At 39.4% G+C, this 21,186-nt stretch overlaps 2 protein-coding genes across 6 annotated transcripts in view; one reads left to right on the top strand and one right to left on the bottom strand.

The window, feature by feature from the left end:
- Positions 1-17: 17 nt before the first annotated feature.
- golga3 (golgin A3) lies at positions 18-20,341 on the bottom strand. 4 transcript variants are annotated; one of them, XM_086029828.1, is made up of 24 exons: positions 20,263-20,341; positions 19,071-19,310; positions 16,899-17,177; positions 16,471-16,583; positions 15,294-16,009; positions 15,094-15,202; positions 13,402-13,708; positions 13,062-13,264; positions 12,824-12,961; positions 11,349-11,510; positions 10,786-11,154; positions 9,733-9,810; positions 8,588-8,851; positions 8,407-8,501; positions 7,852-8,068; positions 6,062-6,205; positions 5,734-5,931; positions 5,468-5,584; positions 5,192-5,331; positions 4,830-4,962; positions 4,475-4,597; positions 4,161-4,325; positions 3,646-3,806; positions 18-1,567 (listed from the first exon to the last, which is right to left on the bottom strand). In XM_086029828.1, the coding sequence occupies exons 2-24, from the start codon at positions 19,189-19,191 to the stop codon at positions 1,375-1,377; spliced, it is 4,545 nt and encodes a 1,514-aa protein (XP_085885954.1). In that variant the 5' UTR covers positions 19,192-19,310; positions 20,263-20,341; the 3' UTR covers positions 18-1,374. The 4 variants fall into 4 exon arrangements, with proteins under 4 accessions (XP_085885954.1, XP_085885957.1, XP_085885956.1 ...); XM_086029831.1 differs by having other exon boundaries at positions 17,022-17,177; XM_086029830.1 differs by having other exon boundaries at positions 19,071-19,328; positions 20,263-20,287.
- Positions 18,167-21,186, top strand: part of LOC147147770 (uncharacterized) — a 39,140-nt gene continuing 36,120 nt past the window's right edge. The window contains exon 1 of one of the 2 annotated variants that reach the window (XM_086029838.1): positions 18,167-18,342. In XM_086029838.1, the coding sequence (XP_085885964.1) occupies positions 18,256-18,342 (87 nt within the window). In that variant the 5' untranslated portion in view covers positions 18,167-18,255. Of the gene's footprint in view, positions 18,343-19,764; positions 19,985-21,186 lie in introns of those variants that run through there. The other variant, XM_086029839.1, reaches the window with a different exon arrangement.

Here is a 21,186-nt window from a genome sequence, read left to right as displayed (position 1 = left end):
TACTAATTTATAACATGTCAGACATCATTGCATCAATTTTAATCATAGAAAAAAAAACATGACAAGCACATTTTTGAAAGATTCACAACACAGTAGTATATGTTGTGTTGAATTTTAAGCCATTCCCTTTAAAATACACAAGCGTACAGTAGTACAGAGAACATCTAAAATTACATATCCATCAGCTACAGGAATAAAAACCTCCTTTATTGTCTGACGGCACCACCCGACTGCAGAATTCTAACACTATGAGAATAAGGAATAACAGCATAATATGCCCGGAAATATTGTTTTTCATAATTTGTATTTTCTTTACACTATTAAATATTTATGATTAATTTACAATCATACAAAAAGAAATATATATTAACGTCTAGAAACAATCACCATAACTTAGCCCAGTAGTCATACAAGAGCAGTATATGATACTGTCATCACCTTTCATCACCATGTGCATTAAATAACATGGAGACACACCTGCTTCTGGTGGTTAACATTTTGCAACATTCTACTTTCTTTCAGTTAAATTTTCATCAGCAGGCATGCTGTCAAATAAAGGTGGCCCGCATACTTGCACATCTTTTCACACTCAAAATATATTACATCTTGCACATACCCTCAGCAAAACAGTATATTAATTTAACCAGATTTGACGACAGTATAGTAAAGATTACTTAAGGCTTTTTCCTCCCACATACAAACTACGACAGTCCATGCTTGACAAGACACCTCCATACATAACTGAGACTCATGTTGATGCAGAGTTAAGAACTTGTGGTCAAACGGTTACAATAAAAATGAACACCTACTGCATTGTAACAACAGCCATAAAAAAAAAATAATAATTTGTGTGCACGACCTTATGACCTTACCACCACCAGCTGCTCACCTGTCAAGCAGTAACCCTGTTAGTTAAATCCTGATTGAATGACATCAGCTGAGTCCAGGCACGAAGAAATGGAAGAACAGGTCTTAGCCATTGTGGCTAACTCACATCTCTACGTATTATATTGTCAGTCAATCATCAAAGCCACAAATTCCAAATCATAAGGAGAATCATACAGAAAATCTGATCTGCTCAAATGCGCTATCCTTATCAACAAATTAGAATGTCAGGGTTTGTATTAGTGTGGTTGATGTGTAATTCTTTAACTCTTAATAAATAAGTATCACAAGGGCATAACATGGTATAAACAAAGGTCAAATAATAAAGAGCAAGAGTATTAAGTATTACTCTGCAATAGGACTCCTGTGATGATCGGAGAAAAACGTCAAATGTTGACAGCCATTGTTTAAAAAGAAAAATGGAGTACATGACTAAACTCCTTTGTGGATAAAACTCCACTGTTGTCATTGCCTGTCAAAAGTTTGCTTTTATGACTGCTGCCGTTCCGCTTCATTATTATTTTCCACCACTGTGTTGTTCAGTGGCCTCAATGCACTAGAAATGTTGTTTTGAAGTCCCAGTTGAGCCAGTCCTTCCTCTGTGTTTGGCCATGAGCTAATTGACTCATGCACTGTTACTGTGTGCTCCTCCATCTGCTTTTGAAGGCTGTCCATCTCCTCCCTGACAAAAATCAGAGGAAAAACATCATAGCATATGCAGACTAGTATTGGAAACAACACAAAAAAAGTGTACCAGAGCAGTGGTTTTCGAATTGAGGACCGCAAAAAAAAATTGCAATAGTTAATTTGTGTCATTTAAAAAAAAGTAAAGACCTACACATGAACCATAAAACCACTTATTCATCCTTACCTTAGGGCCTATTAAAATATCATACTGTATATTATTCTGACTCTTTCATATATAGTTGGTTGCACAAGTGAGGCATGGTGACCTTGATAAAAGATTTGCAGCTTGCTTGGATGCACATACAGTACCTCAGGTCAAAAGTTTTCAGCATGAGGATAAGTCAATGATTTTGCAACATATTGTCGCTGCCGGTCGGAATCCTCGCACTGTCAAAATGACAACTTTACATAAGTTTAAAAAAACAAAACAAAACAAAACAAAAAAAAAGCCAGCTTGTTTGAATTCCCAGGCACCGCTTTGTTCAAGTTGTACTATACCTTATATTACTATATACTCACATCAACATAATACTACCTAATAACTACATTCAATCGCTAATTTAACACTGGCACTGATTAAGATAGTCCAGACAAATAGCTGGCGGCAGCCGATTACTTCAAAGTAAGCGATCATGTGAAGCTCCCATTGTGCAAAAAGCCTTTGAAAATGTCACAAAAGGCAAACGTTTGCCCTACAACATCTTCACAAAAATCCTTTTTAAATGTCTGAAGCCATGAGTGATGCAATAAATAAAACAATAAGCCAACTAACCACATTTATTATATAGATATTAAAATGGAACTGCGACTTAGCTCCGTGACACACGAGAGTCCTTCTGCAACGAAGTTTCAAAGGAGTCGATTTTAAACAAACAAGCTAACTTAATCCAGCGCACTTTACTATTTTCGCTCGTTGTCTTAAAAAAAAAAAAACACCCACACGTTAAATAGAGGCAACAATTACACCACAGCTTCCGCAGAATGAGAAAGAACGCCTCCGCAACACTTCTCAAACAATTTGCATTGAAGAGTGGCAGTGTATTCGTACTTGTTATTTTTAACGCTTTAAATTGGCTAAAATTGTGTAAAAATTAGATGAAGTAATGACGGTCCATTAGTATGGATTAGTGGGAAAGAAAATTGACCATATTTGGACATAAGAGGTGTCCGCTGGACTGCACCAACATGTTCACCACAATTGACTGACTGCCTTGGACAGAATAAAAAATCTCATTTTTTTTCTGCTTCTTTGAAGAAATTAAACTAACAGGGGAACTTGCTGTCAACTAAAAATGCCATCACAGTTGCTCAGGGCTCAGGTAGCAACCAATCATGGCTCAGCTTGCGAATATCACATGACCAAACTCAGAAAACAGGTGAGCTGCCATTTGTCATTACCTGAGCAACTGCGAGTCATTTCCAGTCGACAGCAAGTGGCAAAAGATAAAAACATGTAGATGTGGCGGCTTAATTCATATTCCACAAATGTAATATTAATCAGAATGTCGTGTCTAAACTAGTGGGGGTGCATTATTGTATTGTATTTTCTTGAGGTTCTCCAAAATAAAGCTCTCTTGTGGATAATTCAAGTTCATAGGTTTGTTATTAATATATTTGTCAAAAATATCCATTGAGAAAGTCATAGGAAAATTCATAAACAGTAGAAAAGTTCACGAAACACATGTTTGAACACCCTGCCCCCCCCGCCCCCCAAAAAACAACAACAAACAAACAAAAGAATAGGAATCAAGAATTGTTATCCTCTTCTTTTAAAAACTAGCTCCTCTCTATGAACAGCCATCTTCCTAGTGGACATCAGCTAGCCCTGATGGATAAATAGTTAACTTGATTTGATTTCCCTCTCTTAAGTTCCTTTCTATTAAATGGGTTACAAGTATTTAGGTTGAAATGTTCAAAAACAATCTATGGCATTCAGAGGTGCACAATCATAGTTGTTAGGTTTAACTGGCATTAGGATGAGGGGGTCATTGAAAAAAATGACTCCCGTGTAAGGGATCCTTGGACCCAAAGAACTTGAGAACCACAGTATGAGAGTACAACAGAGCCTCTTACTTGAGCTGCCGCAAACAGTTGTGCAAGTTGTTGAGCGGCTCTTTGTTGACCGAAGCTGATGGTTTGAGTAACTCATCAAGAAGTGAGGCAGGCACCGGGCAGTCAGGGATCTTTACAGGCGTCACTGGGTTGGATGGGCTCCCTTCACTCTTCAACTGTTGCTGTTTCAACAATATCATAAATGCAGGGCTATTTAGAATCCGAAATGAAACCGATGGGTGCACAATACTGGCTAACAACTGGTTGCCAATGTGGAATGCCAAAAACATTCACAATATTTCCATTGTACATTTTTGTGTTTTGCATAGTCAAGCACATTGATTTACCGGTTTTGAGTATTTGGCATTATTACTTGTATCAGCAGAGAGCCAATCATTCAAAACAGTACATGGCTAACATGCTAACAATATGCCAAACTAATATTCATGCTTTCACTGAGTGAATCTCCCATTCCAATAACGATATTGAACACAATGAACCCCGATGACACCAAGTCAAGCAAAAGGCTGCATCACCTTCCTTTGACGGTTGTGTTTGAGGTCCTGCTTGAGTTGTTGGTTTTGTAGCAGAATGGTCTTCATGCTGTTCTTCAGCTCACCCACTTTAGCTTGGAGCATGAACTTGTCCTTCCTTGTACCACTCAGCTCCTCCTGGACTGTCTCCAACTCTACCTTTATGTTCTGTGACAGACAGGCTCCAAATAAATCCAACCATTTGAAAAAGAGGTGGCGCAGATCAAGATATTGATTACCACTTTGCACACCTAGTTTACTGTCATTGTTTTCTTGGCCTTACTTAATTGGCAATCATCATTGATATAAATACTTGCCTGCAAAGCTGTCTGCAGACTGTCCAGCTCCCTCTGCTGGCACTCCTCCATCATTTCCAACTGCTGCTTCTGAGTCTCGATCTCCCTCTGCCTTTGTTCCACCTCCCACTTAAGGTCCTCAACCTGTGAATTGTCAGCATTAGAATTTGAACGAGACAATGTGTTGGTCAGAACACATTTCCACCAATACTGAACATTAGGATTTTATTTGTAGCTATAAAACTGTAGACAGCAAAACGTTTTCAGCCAAACTGCAAAAAAAAAACGCAAACCCAGTGACATTAACGAGCATCAAGTCCAATAATAATAGCCTCTCAATGGCATGTAAATAATAACAAAAAAATATCTACTTTACCTCTTGGTTGGTCAGCGGCTTCTTCGACAGCTCTTCATCCAATTGTTTCTGGAGGATCTGGAGGTGGGAATGAGCTTCAGCCAGCTCCTCTTGGAATCTGGAGATCTCCTGAGCATGCTTGTCATCCTGAGATCTGTGCATATAATCCATGATGAACAGTGTTGCAAAGGAACTTTCTGGAAACTTTCCATTGCAAACATATCTGTTCACTTACGAAATGTAGCGAGGTAACTTCTGACTTTTTATATGGACAAGTAGGACTAGCGGGGGTTCGCTCTACGTACCCACTATTTCCTTGGCAACATAATCACTATTTCCTGTATGTAATTGACGTAGACATCTTGATTCAAAAACAAACAAACCGTAGCTTGTGGGCTTCATGTTGCAGAGTTTTGACCAAGTCTTCTTTGGCCTGCAAATCTTTCTTGATCTCTGACAGTTCCAACATGGCAGCCCTGTAGTGCCTCCTATTGTGGGCGGCTTCAGCCTTTGCCGTTGCCACCTGGAACGATAAATTAAATAACTAATAACCAAAAAGTCACCAAAGCGCAAAGAAAACTGCTATTTGACGAACTACAAAAATGTCCGATCTCAATAAGCAAAACTGGCACCGCTGAGTGTGCACTGAGAACCTGTACCTGTTCTTTAAGATCTTTGACTTTGCTTTTTTCTTTTTCCAAGGCAAGCTGTAGAGTTTGCACCACCTGCTTCATTTGTTGGTCCTCCTCCTCTTTGCGTTTCAAAACAGCTTGAACCTGAATAAGCAAATGTATGAAAGAACAATTTACAACTGTATAAGGAAGATGATCATTCGTGCTTGTTTAATCTCAAGAAACCATCTAGATGACACCATTATCCACAGTGGACAGAAAACACCCGAACGTGACAGCACTAGTTGCTTTACCTGCAAGTTGAGCTGTACAAGATCAGCCTCTCGCTTCGCTAAAGCAGATTCCAAGATATTGGCATGTTCCCGCAGCGTACTGTGGGACTGTGTCAGTCCAGCCAATTTTCCTTTTTCATGTTCCAGCTCAAGTGCTAGCTTCTTGTTAGCGTCCTCTAGTTTCCGGATCCGCTTCTTGAAACATCGTGACTCTTGAAGCTTTTGCAAAATGATTAAAATATTAATGTCAAAAACATACGTCCATTAAAGAAGCCAGTGATGGAATAACCAAAGAAATTATTAAGGGAACTTTCTCAAACGAACACAGTCCACATATTTGATGGCCTACCTCGTCTTCTAACTCCAGGACCTTTTCCTGGTACTCCTCTAACTCTGTGGAGGTGAGGGTAATGATTTCTTCAAGCTCCTTCTCCAACATTGCCTTGCTTTTGGTCACAACCTGCAGTGCAGTCTGAAGAGATTCAATCTTCTCCTGGGTAACAAACGCAGGTAAATTATGGGCTTCAAAACGCTTGTTTACAACAACAACAACAACAAGTACTGAATTCTTAAGTCGTTTAACTTATATTGATGACTTTTCCATACAATAAGCAATTAACATGTCATTACAGCAACATTTTTCATGTGTAAAGTAGTCATTTTGATGGATTAAGCTTTTGGTCACTTTTTTATTTTGTTGACACCAGACTGTTTACCATAATCTTAACGATTGGTCTCTTTGAAACTTGCATAAAACCTCATGAGTTTTTTCCACTAAATGAGGCCTCTCCTGATTGTTGGGGTTTGGGGGCGATGGGGGTTGGTTGGGGCTTCTGGCGGGGAGTTATTTATCTGCTGTCAAACTTAGCCCTTGCTCTAACAATGCCTTTAAAACATTTGAAGTTATCGTTACGTTACGCAATCCACTGCTTTGTTGCCATTTTATCTTTCGGTTACTTATCTTCCACCTGGCCCTTCTTTAATTTCAGCCTCTTTTTCTAGTGATTGGTTCTGCAGAGAGATGTCCAACTTTCAACTTTTCTCACAGAATATTTAGAGCCATTGTAACAGGGGTGTCAAAATAGCACGTTAATTGCGACTAATTACAGTCCCAGTTAAAGTGTTATGGTTTTTAATCGCGTTAATGTAATATTTAAGATCTATGTAAATGTACGTTAGTTGTCCTGCCTGCGCCCTTTTAATAAGCTTTCACTGAGCCGGAAATGCGGCACCATTGAACTCAGAATGGCGGCGTGCGTGCACTGAGGCTGCGATGGTGACGGTAGCATTGGACTTTGGCTTGGGACTGGAGCAAAACATCTTGCAGCCCTTGGAAAACGCGGGGAGGTGTGTTTTGTATAATTGTGGACATTCAAATTTATAACTATTGTGCATTTTATCCACCCATTTTCTTGACTGTTTTGTTTGGTACTGGGTAGCGGTTCATTCACTTACTGTATGTGTGTCAAGTGTGTGTTTGCACCTGATGTCATTAGTCACTGTTTTACCTGTTTGTGCTTAAAGCGGAAGTCAACCCAAACATATTTTGTTCAAGAATATGTTATATGCAAGCCCACTAGCTGAAACAAGGAATTCTAATAAATATTGCGTTTGTGGAGTAAGAGTTAATCCACCGGTTTTTAGCCAGCTCTAAGGGCGGCCATTTTGTCACTTCTGTCCAATGAAAATGACATCACAACTGCTCAGGTAACGACCAATCACGGCTGAACAGTTTTCTGAAGCTGAGACGTAATTGGTCATTACCTGAGCCCTGAGCAACTGTGATGTCATTTTCAGTCGACAGAAGTGACAAAATGGCCGCCCCCTGAGATGGTTAAAAAGGGGTGTCTTTGTCGATGCTGTTATAATGTACAAAAACAGAATATTATTTTTTTTTGTATGAGCTCTTCATTTTTATTAAATACAATATTGTGAGCTTTTATACTGTATCGTGATCTTATTATATATCGCCAACCCCCCCACAATATTGTGAAAAATATCGCATCGAGACGTTCATATCGTGATATTATCATATCGTGACATTTGTATATCGTGAAATCCCTACGTACTACAGAGCAGTACAGTACTAAAGTACAGTAAATATATATTTCAAGGTGTTAAGATCTGACAGCTTTATACCTGCATGATGTGGTGGTTTCCACCATCCGACACCTGAGCTTTGAGCTTGACCAGCTCAGCTTCAGTCGTCTCCTTGTCAGTCAGGGCCTCTTGCAGCCTTCTACTCAGGATGCTCACAGCATTCTCGTATGCCTTGTGTTTAGCCTTCATCTCCTTCTGAGCACTGGTCAAATCTGTCCCCAGCCGCTTCATACGCACTTTTTGCTCGGAGATGGCTCTGTTTCAAGCAAATAATAAAATGCATTAAATGAAAGGGGAAATTATCATACCATTATCGTAACTGAAGTATGCAACTTTACAACACGCTCATGCTTAAAGTCTTTGTGATGTCGCTAATGAGACCGATAGGCCCTCTGATTAAGAGACTTTAACTAGGTACAGATACAATGTAAACAAAAGGAGTGTCTAACAGTATATGGGTACATTTCTTGTGCAGGCCAACAATATATGTATACATTTTTATAGAAATAAATATGAAAAGAGATACTTATGGCTCAAATCACTTCGGCAGAAATTATTCAAGTGCCACTATGCTATATAAAGAACATGACTCACTTTTTGGCTTCCGTTTCCATTTTCTCTACTTGTTTCCTAAGACTTTCATTCTCTTCTGTCACAGCCACAAGCTGACTCTGATCAAACTGCATGGACTGTGAAGAAAAATAGCAAGGCTTAAAAACAAATCAGAACTGATTTGACTGAATTTACCAGGAGAAACTGCAGCACTTCTAATTACCTGGATCTGTGCTTCGAGGTGGTCTCGTTCTCTCTGAATGTCTTCCAGATGACTCTCCATGTTATTAATCTGTTCTTGGACTCGGAGTACTTCTTTCTGCAAACGGGCCTGCTCCAAATCAGCCTTTTGCTTCTCTCCCTGAGCGTCCAGAAGCTCTTGTTTTAGGTCCTTCACCTCTGCCAGAAGACGCTTTTTAGTAGATTTGAGCTCACTGATCAACTGGTCCTTGGAGTTAGCATCCCTACGGTAGGCTTCCACCATCACCTGTGAAGAATGGTGTACCGTAGTATTGTCCATCAGTTTATCATACTTCCACTTGATACGTAAGTATACTGTAGTTATGATTGTAGCCAAAAGTCACCAATCAGAGAACACAGCCTGGATAAACTGAAGCCTTACAACTTCTGTCAACAAAACACCCCCTCTTCATCACAGCTTTTTGTTGCAAACTGAGTGGCATCCATCATTTCTCAGTTCAGTGAGGCACTTTGTTCATTGTAGTTGTGACAGTCATTCAGCAAGAAAACACATCCTCCCATGAAAACATCAGCATTGGCAAGAGGGGTCATTGTCATAAAAATATTTTGGAAAAAGAAATATTCTATTCTACTCTTCTTTATCTATTTCAATTAACTTGACTGACACACTCCACACATGCAAGGGAATGAAGTGCCTGGTTCAATTTGACATACTATTTAAAATTTTACGAGAGGGGTCTTGCAATAGAGGACAAGTTCAGTGAGGCACTTTGTTCATTGTAGTTGTGACAGTCATTCAGCAAGACAATACATCCTCCCATGAAAACATCAGCATTGGCAAGAGGGGTCATGGTCATAAAAATATTTTGGAAAAAAGAAATATTTTTTTCTACTCTTCTTTATCTATTTCAATTAACTTGACTGACACACTCCACACATGCAAGGGAATGAGGTGCCTGGTTCAATTTGACATACTATTTAAAATTTTATGAGAGGGCTCTTGCAATTGAGGACAAATTCTTGACAAAGATACTTTCTCTGCTTGTAATGATAAAAGCTGTGAAGAACTTTCCCTGAATTTTTATCAACAGTGTTCTCCCACAGTTAATACAATTATTTACAATAGATTTATGTAGCAAATTCATAATGACAAATTAGATCTGGTACCTTTTGTTGTTGAAACTGTTCCTTCAATTTCTGTACTTGTTTTTTCATGGAACCATTTTCTTGCTGTAGCTTTTCAATCTATAACAAAGCAAATAAATGCCTATCATAATACATCACTTCAAAAATAAAAATCAATGTAAAACCCAAAACAGCTCAGCACAGCATCATTAAAATTATTTGCAATATGTTCTATGCGCCATCAGTAGTCTAAACATGGCATTTAGATTACTATCGCGTTTGTGGAATATGAGTTAAAAATTAAATCAACCCAAAAACTTTCTTGACAATAATATATTCTATTCATCTCCACTAGTCGAAATTTGGAATTCGGATTAATACTGCGTTTGTGGAATATGAGTTAAGCAGCAAAATCCACCCGTTTTTAGCCATTTCAGCGGGCGGCCATTTTGTTACTTTGTCACAGTTGCTCAGTCGACAGATTGGCAAAATGGCCGCCCTCTGAGATGGACAAAAACAGGTGGAGTTTGCTGCTTAACTCATATTCCACAAACGCAGTATTAATCCGAATGCCGCGTTTCGACTAGTTGGGCTGCATAGAACATACTGTATTCTTGTAAAGAAAATTTGGGGGTTGACTTTGTCTTCAAAGACAAAATTAGATTGCAGCCTCCAAACATATTGCAGAGATTAAAAAAAATGTTCCTCTTGATGACTATAAAGTTTAAAATGCTTTTTCACACTATGTTGTAGGGCTCCTGAATTCAGTTCTGTCTATACGCTCTAAAAACAGTTGGGTTAAAAATAACACAATTTTGGGTCAAAAATGGACCAATCCATAAATTGGGTCAATTTGACCCACCTTCTATCATTGTTTTGTACAAAACAGCCCCGTGTTTAGGGTTGTTTTGTAGAAAACTACACATTTTTGCGGTTGTTTTTTCAGAAAACAACCCAGAAATTTGGGTCCAATTGACCCAACTAGTGGATCGGTAATTTTTTTACTCAAAATTGTTATTTTTAACCCAACTGTTTTTAGAGTGTAGCGTTTATTAAGTCAAACTCTAAAGCACAGCTAACTCATTTGTTTCGCACCTGACTGGTTTTGACCTGAACTTCCTGTTTGAGATGATCCAACACATCTGATGCCACCAAAACACCCTCTCCAAGCCGTTCAGCATTTTCATCAAGTTGACTCTTGTCAGCTCGGGCCGTCTGCAATGCTACCTCCAGAACAATCTTCTCATTCTGCAGATACTGGATATTGTCATCTTTGACATTGCTCTCTGCCTGTAGCTCAGCTAGATGTGCTTCCAGCTCTACGTATCGAGCCTCGAGCTGGTTGATTGACTGCTCTTTGGTATGCAGGGTCTCCTGAGTAGTGGTCAGCTGGCGCATCAGCTCCAGATGTTCCTTCTGGAGAGACTGCAGCTGCATGTCCTTCTGAGAAAGGTTCAACTTCATCTGATGAACACAAAAAACACATCATGTCAACACAGAGGCAAAATGGTTGGCACTATTGTATAACAGCTAGAGACTGGGGGAAAGAAAGTCTGGATAAGCAAATCACATTTACAATTTTTGCTACTAGCACAAGAAATGGAAAAAAAAAAAGCTCTGTAGAAAGACTGAAATGACAGAATGACAGTAGAAAGCACCTGTTCTAGCTCCATTTCCAAGTTAGTGGCTGTGTTGGCCAATTTTATCAAGCGCTCCCGTTCTTCCTCAAACTCTTCTAGTTTGTGTTGCAGGTCATCCTCCACCATAGTCTTAGCATCCTGGATCTGCTTGTAAGCAGCTTCTTGAGTCATCATGTCTGCCTACAATGCAGAGAGCAGAAGGGAGAGCAGAAGGTCCATATCATAATGTATTTAATCCAAGCGAGTTCTGAAAACATTGACCTGCATTGTGAACTACAGTATGTCGTTTTCACCACTTTATATTGGTCAATAATTTGTAAAAATAACACACATCCCACCAAATATTTCACAAGGCCAGTGACTGCACAAAACATTGAAGAAAAGTTATTGAAAATGTACTACACCATTATGTGACCTACACCTGCATAACTCAAATGAGAGAAAAAAAAAAAAGGGTAGGTAAAAAAAATATTAAAAAAATAACACAACCAGATAATGTGGTTGCACAAGTGTGTGTGTAGTATAAGTGGGGATGTGGCTTGCTCAGAATTAACAAATGACATTCAAACATGTTAAATGAGAGTCAGCGCCATATGAAGTGCTTCTGATTTCAAGTTCAAGATGTGCTAGTAGGCTTTTACAGACATTTGTGAATCACATTTGAATGTGGTTAGTTAATTCTGAAGTCAAAGGCATATAGCCAGTGAAAAGAGGGTGTGCACACTTATGCAACCACACAACTTGTTTTTCTCCCCCCCCCGCTAACACAGACATATATCTTTGATTTTCGATTGTGTTAAGGAAGGATGTAATGCTGTACCAATTTCACTTTAATATGGAAGACATTCTCAGAAGAAGCAAGGCTCCAAATAGAAATGTCTTGCTCCAACTTGGTGCATTAGTAAAAATATAAATATATGAAGACTTGAACGCAATGCAGTTACATTAATAATGTATGTTTTATTGAAGATAACTTGATCAAAACAAGAATACTTTAAAACAATTCCAACCACAGGGCAGGCTTTGTAAACAAAGTGGCAAAGCAAAAAAACACAGTAAACCCATGACATTCAACTTCCTGTGACTGTCTCACAAAGTTTTAATTCATTGCTGTCTTGGAGTTTTTTGAAACCCCAAAACTTCCAGATATCTGCCCTCAAGCTTGTTGACGCTGATTTCAATGCTTCCGCCATGTTTGTTTGATGAGCTACTCCGACGTAGTGACACAAAAGGTCACATGAATTTATGGGAACAAACATTAATAGGATAGATTTTTTTTCCATTAAGTTGCACAGCTTGAAGGTCACATTTATCGTGGAAAAAGTGATGAAAATGTTTTTTTTTTCATATGTCAAAAAACTGGCCTTTGAACAGGGGTGTGTTGACTTTATATTCACTGTACAAACGTTTTCTTATCCCCTGATGTGTCCTCATATGCTATGTTCTGTTTCAACAGACATCCAAAAATGAAAAACGGATGTTTAAGAACTTACCTCAATGCTCTGCAGCTGGACAGCAATACGCTCTTTTTCTTTGATAGAACGGTGTTGGGTCTCAGTCAGTTGGTGGGACAGTGTCACATTCTCTAGCTTCAGATGTTCGAGAACACCAGTCTGGGTCATTTTTCCGGCCTAAGTAAGAAGAAACATTTTTTTTTTTTATAAATCAGACATACATCGTGAAATATAAATCTTGAAATGTATATACAAAAAAAAACAACGTCCATTTTACCTGCATGTTAGCCATTTCACTTTGCAGTCTCACTCGGGCCTCCTGAGCCAGGCCTAGCTGTTCCTGGTACCACTGCCTGACCTGCTGGAGTGAGTCGATCTCTGCCTGGGAGGTTTTCAGTCGACTTTGGAGAGTGCTGCGCTCCAGCTGGACCTGTTGTAGTTGGTTCTGAAGACCACCCATTTGCAGTCGCATTTCCTGGACTGCAAAATTAATGAATGTTACTGTTAGATACACATAATACAAATGTGTATAATAATTCATCAGGCATCTAAAAAGGGGAGTGATGAAAAAGAATAAATAAAATAAGGATTGCTTCTAAGATGACTGAAGTTATCACCTGTGTTGTCCCTTGATGTGAGAGTCTTTTGCATTTCATCCACCTTCCCCATCAATCTATTGTATTGGTCTTCAGCCACATTCAGGTCATTGCATAGTGATGCCAGACTGGCATTTTTGCTCTCCAAATTGCTCTGGAGCTCCACCATTGCCTTCTCTAGTTGGCTATAACTCTGCCGCAAAGTGCTGACTTCAGTTGTGAGGACACTCTGCTTTTCCTGGCTAAACTGAACCTCTGCCTTCTGAGCCTGCATCTGAGCATTTACGGAGGCAAGCTGGGCCTGGAGCTCCGTCTTCTCCTTTAGAGCCTGGTGGACAGGACAGGATTATAAGAATTTGCACTTGAATGATACAGTACTTCCAAATTAACATGTCTGCAGCAAACAGACGTAACAATTTCCTAGAAACATGCTGCAACGTTGGGGCACAAGTTTGAATATAGTGTACACTACAGGCAAACAAATATGGCTAAATAACCGAAAGGCAGTGTGACATGTAAGAATTAGGCGGTCCCTCTTTTTGCAACTATGAGAGCATCCTTTCTTTTAGGTAAGAAATTATATAAATTTAATTTTTCCGATTCATCAAAAATAAGAATTTGTGACATCAGTGTTGTTACGAAGAGAGGTCTGTGCAAGCTCTTCCACAGTAAACTAATCCCACCATGTATTTATAACCTTACATTTTGAGTTTTGGGGCAAATTCACGCTGGTACAGGAAAGGAGCTTCCCTACTCTCCAAAATGTATTGGTAAGATGAAGAATTAAGATTCAGGAAAAAAAAATAGGTCTAGTTCAGGGGTCGCAAAGCGCGGCTTCGGAGCCGTATGTGGCTCTTTCATCCTTATGTTGCTCATTCATGATTTACTGACCACAAATGTTTGTGGTATGACTAACTAGCAATTCAATATAGTAGTACACATTTCTACAACTGTACAGCATATGTACTATAATTTCTGGACTGGATTAAAGCAACAGCTTGATTATTAAAAAAAAAAAAAGGTTGAAATAGTTTAAGCAAGTTCTCCCATCACAGACAAGCACTGGTAGAATGCTGCCATTTTAAAGTGTGAAAAGGACGTCAAGACAGAGCATGTGCAGAACGGACACAGCAATCAATGACTTTTCTGGGAGACTACTGTGTAACTACAGAACTGTGAATTTTACTATAATTGTAAACGGGCTTCCGATACCGTCGACCAACTTCACTGCCCCGTTTACCATGTTTAGGGTAATTAAAAGTTATTATTTTTAAAATCTATCTGTGTGACTCATTTCTTTGTAAATGGGTATCCACGTTACAACACAGGATCATGGTGATCATGATCAGATAATAAAGCAAAGCGGCCAATGGTTACTTTTTTTATTTATGGCTAAAATTAGCCATTGTGGCTTTAAATCAGGTGCGCTTTGTTGTCGGGAAATTATGGTAAGTATGCGTTTTGGGCTTTCTCATTTGTAAAACTGAGGAGAGCAAAATATTACACCCCACTGTCATTATGATGCAGTACATTTACTGACCACTGCAAACTACAGCCATAACAACATTGTGAAATTAATACATCCCTAACGGTTTCACTCAAAATGACGCATTTTTACTTGTGTTAAAGCAGAATATTTGATACATCTCTAATCCTGAATATCACTACTTTGCCATTATACTGTGAATGTATTTGTGAATGTGTCATTCTAACCTGGTTGGCCTCAGATGACAAAGACTCCAGCTGGCCTTCTAGTCTCATTTTTTCTTTCAGAACCTGCAGCACTTCATCATGGCCCATGACAGAACTCTCCAAAGAGACACTGAACAATGGAAACAAAAACTGTGTTACAATAGTTATTTAAAAGATCAAAAATAAAACCATATTATTATTATTTATATTTATATAAATACCTGCTCGAGAAGCTGTCTCTGCGGCTGCGTGGTTCTCCGGAGCCTTCTTGCTCCAACTCCTGTAGGTGCTGCTCATCACTGGCTGCTTGCAAGACTTCATGCAGTGAGGGAAATTGACCCATGGCCTCCGGAGCAATCTCCCGTCCCTCAACCGTGTAGGTCCCCTGCTGCCTGTCCATGGCAGCAGAGAACATGGTGTAGGTTCCCCTGGTAGAAGCACTGCTGTAGGATGAGCTGTCACTGTCATTGCCATCATTTGCAGGCCTTGCTCCTGATTCTCCACCATCAACCTCAGGGACACTTTCCCCAACCTGGAGTAAAACACCAGATCGCACTTCCCCCTCACGGGTACCTGATTGTGATATCACGCTGACCTCGGACACAGTGGATACTGAGCTGCCAGTGGACTGGAGTGAGGCCATGGTGTTGTCTGCAGTTTTTATTCCACCTACTGCCTCGCCTCCATCATCATTCTCTGGAGATTTGTAGTCAGCCAAAGAGTGGATCTTGCTTGTACGGGAGGATCTGGATTTTTTCTCCTTGGTGGGGGGGATTCCTAAGCTCCCCAGTTTAGGCCCACGAGGTACACTGGTCCTCAGGAAGGAATACTCCTTGGTCATGGCGACTGTATTGGCCCTGGGAAGAGCCTCGGGATGCAGCATTAACTCTGGATCCAGAGTACTGAATAGTCTGCTTTTTGGTGTACTGCGGTGAGACTGAAACAAAGAAATTTGGTGGTTATACTAGCAATATGGCCACTTTCAAGTTGCTAAGCCTGCTGTACACCGTCAATCAACTGAACATAAGAGCGGTACCTCAGAAAATGCCTCAATTAAACTTTAAATCAATGTACTGGATATTTCATATCATCACCCTCTTAAAATAATAGCCCAAGTCGTGTTTTGACACAAAAGTTTTTTTTTCTTTGTCTTAAACATCTTATTGGGATGCTGGCCACCTCTGCCAAAATCAGCTACATCCGTAGTCAAATAACCAAGGCCATAATATCAGTAGGGTGGCGATATGTCTACCTTGTGTTCTCTCAAAAACATACACAGCTGCATGAAAGATGGCTGTAAAAATGATAGTGATGGTTGCGACAATGTGCTGTCTAAAAAGTCAACTGGATACATTCTTTAATTATGTTAATTGTGAAACACACTGACTTTTCACTCACCCTTTCCTTATGTCTTTGCAATCTGTACTGTTTCAGCTGCTCTTCCAGGCGCCTGCGAGCCTCCAGACGAATCTTCTCCTCATTTTCCATCTCCAATGAAGGCTTCTGGTTGGCTAAAGAGCAAGGGCATTCATCCAAAAGGAAACATTAACAGCTGTCTGAAATAACATACTCATAAATAACTCCAATGGCATCATGTGAATAAAAAGGCCAACAGTGAATCCCTTAATGCAACCGTTAAAAAACAATCCTGGAAAATATGCCATCACACCTTTAAATCAACCCTATGGAAGATGAACAAAATGACTCCATCTACCCAGAGAATAAACACAATAGATGTAAAGAATGTTAGTTTAGTGAATAACTTTACAGTATAAAGCGGGGTTACAAACAGACACGGCACAGTCACGCCACAAATGTATGCTTACACAAATCTGTCTCCTGCATAGGCATACTGAGTCTGAGTGACTGCAACGCATCACTCGTGTGACCCGTGACCTCAGCAACAGCCTGCTCAGGTTCAAGCATCATGGGTGGATAAGCAGTCACACCTGGGGAAGCCTCTTGAGTTTGGGGGTTGACTGGCGAGCTGGTGCTGTGCGCAAGGGCTGTTGGCGACAGGGACCCATTAGTATGGGAGCTCCCAGCAGCAGCAATGCCCTCTGACATTTCGTCTCCATTTGGCATCACATCCAAGCTGGTGGGACCTGAAATGAACAAGTCCCAAGGAATGTGACAGTTAGTCATAGTATGCATTATGGACCAGAATGCAAAGTGAATGTGATTCTGCCGGAAAACAGGTTGAGCAACTATGACCACATTCAGCAGCACAAGCTAATTCAGCCACTGAGTCGAGTAGAAAGTTTTCAAGGTCAAGTCAACTCAAAAATGATTCATACAATAATATATTGTATGCGGCCCAACTAATCTAAATACAGTATTATGATTAATATTGTGTTTGTAGAATATGAATTAAGCAGTAAAATCCACCCGTTTGGATCCATCTCAGGGGACGGCCAGTGAATGGTCATTACTTGAACCCTGAGCAACTGTGATGTTATTTTCAGTTGACACCAAGTGGCAAAATGGCCGCCCGCTGAGATGGCTAAAAACGGGTGGATTTTACTGCTTACTTTTTATTCCACAAATGCAATATTAACCAGAATGCCGTGTTTAGACAAGTAGGGTCGCACAGAACATATTGTAAATCTGACGTGACATCCCGTTTAACTCTTTTGTTGCCATGAGGTATAAATACATCTGCAGAATTGTTGTTCGTGGATGCCATGACGTATTAATACGTCTTCAGTGTTTTGTTTTTTTTAGAAACTATTAAAAAGGACTTGGTGCTGGTCCCCAGCAAGTGTCAAGGACTTGGGAATGGTTTCAGTATTTTTAAAAATCACCACTAGATGGCAGGAGTGGCCAGATTTTCACAACAGCCATGTTCACCCACTCTACCCTCGGAGCAGCCCACTTCCTTATACTGTATGGAGTGTATGAGTGTGTGTGCTCTACAGCGAAGCTGCGTGACAACTTGCTACGTGACAACTTGACAAGTTTGTCACGCTCGCTCTACAACAGATTTTTTTCAATCAAAGATAGGTGACATAGTCTCTTTTTGTGTGCTTTATGATGTAAGAAAGCATTGTTTGGATATTTCAGGTATGACAAATACAAACAGAAAAACGGCATTAAGGTGAAAGTTCTGCTTGAAATGTGTCCTTTCACAAAAAAATCTCTCTCAATCTTTTTTTAAAATTACTATTTTCCAGAAAGTTACTAATGTTCAACTGCTGTTTACTAAAGAATGGTAAAGGGCTGACAACATACTTTTTTCTGATGAAAGAAGAGGATCGAAGCTTTCTTTTGGTAGGTCCCATGTTTATATAGCTACAGAACTCAATTTTCCGTAGGCCTTCAAAAATGAGTCAAAATGGTCAAAAATGGCTGGCAAGTGCAATTTTTTAACATAGTCTGGCATTGAATGAGTTTAGGCTCTGCTGCATTGCTAATTTTATTCATATATAGCTCCATCATGCTGCTAAAACATCATGTGTATTTGGATACTACTTTTAGATGATGAAGACTGGTCATTGTAAGATAAGACAATTGCGGGGGGAAAAGGTTTGGCTGAATAAAGAAGGCCATCTTTATATCCCAGTGAGCAAATACTCTTGAAGGACTTGTCCCTGATAGTGTAGGTTACAAATAGCTGAATGTTTTGCACTAATTGTGTGCTGAATTCTCCCTTTGTGTCTATATTGTGACTTTGTGATATAATGCAAATGTCTGTCTGTCTCTATGTGCCATGCAATTGACTTCCAACCAATCCATGGCTAAGACTGCCTTTGACTGGATGGATAATATGGATTCTGGGCGGACACGAATGTAAAACGAAACGTGACTGTTTGGCAGTCCCAAACATCCATGAGTTGGTTATTCCAGTTTCAAGGTATGCATGTGTTTTCCCCTGTCAGCATTGAGCGCAAACAATAGCATACATTTTATTTCCCTAATGAGCACATGGTGTACTGTAATATGAAGACCATAGACAAAGCAAACAGATCATATTCCACCAAGAAAGCGTCAACACTCACCATTGGGAATCCCCTTGGATGCGTTTGGATTGCCACCAAGCCCTGGTTCCTTCAAATGTTGCTCATTTTCAGCCTCTTGAAATTTCAAAGTGCAGTGATCTTGACCAGCATTGATCTCCATTTGAGCGGTGTATTAATTTTTAATGTCCATTGCTTATAGATGATCCTTTTTGGGTCCTCACTGGGAAGCAATACAATAACAGAAAGCAGGTGCTCCAAGACCCAGGAAGTAATTCAGCACTGAAAAGATAAATCACTCTGAGTGAAATAAATACCGGTATATGGGTACCACTTTGGAAAAAGCTCCATGTTACAAAGCAATGACTTTTTACATGGGCAATATTGCTCAACAAAAAACGGATTCAAACTAAAACCTAAGAGAATGAAGGGCCAATAACACTATTTTTTATCAGTCAATCAGACTGCGTTGTGTTAATTTTTATTGGTTAATTTAATTGGCAACACCTTTTTAATTTTGCGTACAACGAAAACTACAACACTACGTTAAATACGCTGTGTAACGAATTAATTGCAAGTGCACATCATTATTTATTCTAAGTAAATTATCACCGATCGTCCAACAAGCGATTCAGCGGTCAGGAATTTATGAAACAGATGCCGCAATAATATTACACTACGTCAACACACCCAACGGCCAATTTGAATTGACGTAACTGTAAAGTAAGTAAATAAGATGGACGCATTAGGGATGTCAACGACAAATACAATCTTTGAAAGACCTTGTCAGTTGTCAATTCTAGTCGTCTCCAACCTTTCCGAACAGCACCAACTAGCAAACATTATTGGTTTGTTTCACGCAGTAAAGATGAAGTTATCAACAGAAAACAACAACAACAACAAACTCACATGCGAGCTGCATGGAATACATGGAAATTGCAAGTAACACAGACGCAGTGAGTAATTGGCAGCCATAAATAAGAGACACTACATTTTTGCTGATGGTGCTGGCCAAAAAGCTAGCTATATGTTTGCGATGGGGGAACTGTCAAGCTAACATCAAAGTTGCTAACTCCGTCGCAGGAAAAGTCAGAGCCCGTGTTTGGATTGGATTTTTAAATCATGACATGAATGTAACAATGAATGTGTTTCGTCTAGGATGATTTAAACGTCTATGGGCTGACTACAAAATGACAAATTCACTAAGTGCATTAAAATTATAATGAACGCTCACCAAACCAGCTTCGCCTTTTACTACGTGGCTGTTTGCTTTCCGGCCCGTAATATGTCCGACTGGAAACAGTGAACTCAAACACATGTATCGAACACATAAATGCCGTATAATTCACATAAATGTCGTATAATTCAAAATTATTGTATTCACAAATACTGTAGATACATAATTGCAAATAAATACATTTTAATTAATATGATAAATCAATATGCACACGTGGCTTTTACGATAGATATTGCTATGATGTCTCATATTTAGGCTGTCATTCAAAAGCGAAAATCATAGTAAAAGTAATGCATGCATGTGATACCAGCGGCGCTGTAAACTCATCTTCCATAATGTTGCTTATAAATACTTAAATCACCAAGTAACACCTGGCGTTTAAACGGCAGTAGGCCTGTAATCCAGTGCATTGAACGTAATTTTAAAAGGGGGATCTGGGTGGAAGATGTAACGCAAGATGGTAGCATAAAATATATATTAAAAAAACGTTTTTTAATCCACAATTTAAAAACTAATTCTGCAAGTTTGGTGCACATATAAATGTCAGCTACAGTATGTCATAACTGGAAACAACCACCCTGTGCGTTATTTTTTTTTAATTTATTTATTTTTTTTTTTTTTTAGGTGGATACAATGTTCCTTCGCACCATTCATCATATTTTACCGTATTTCTGACGTTTGAATGATTTGGAAATACGTCAGTATGTGCGGTGGCTCCATCTAGCGGCATTTCCAAAAAACAACGACTATATACGCCTACACACAGATACGTGCTAGAATACAAAGTAAATAGTTTCGAAGATGTAATTATTTTTGCCACGGTAGACTATTTTTACGTCTTGTCTTGCTGACCACACCAATGTGTAATACGGGGTTGGTTTTATTTCATATGCGAACAAAAAGGCTCACATTTACATGCCC

The sequence above is a fragment of the Filicampus tigris genome, chromosome 5 (assembly GCF_054856515.1).
Source record: "Filicampus tigris isolate MCC_2025a chromosome 5, RoL_Ftig_1.0, whole genome shotgun sequence".
NCBI lineage: Eukaryota > Metazoa > Chordata > Actinopteri > Syngnathiformes > Syngnathidae > Filicampus > Filicampus tigris.
The sequence above is the reverse complement of the archived record's forward strand: the minus strand, read 5'-3'. Positions and strand labels throughout refer to the sequence as shown.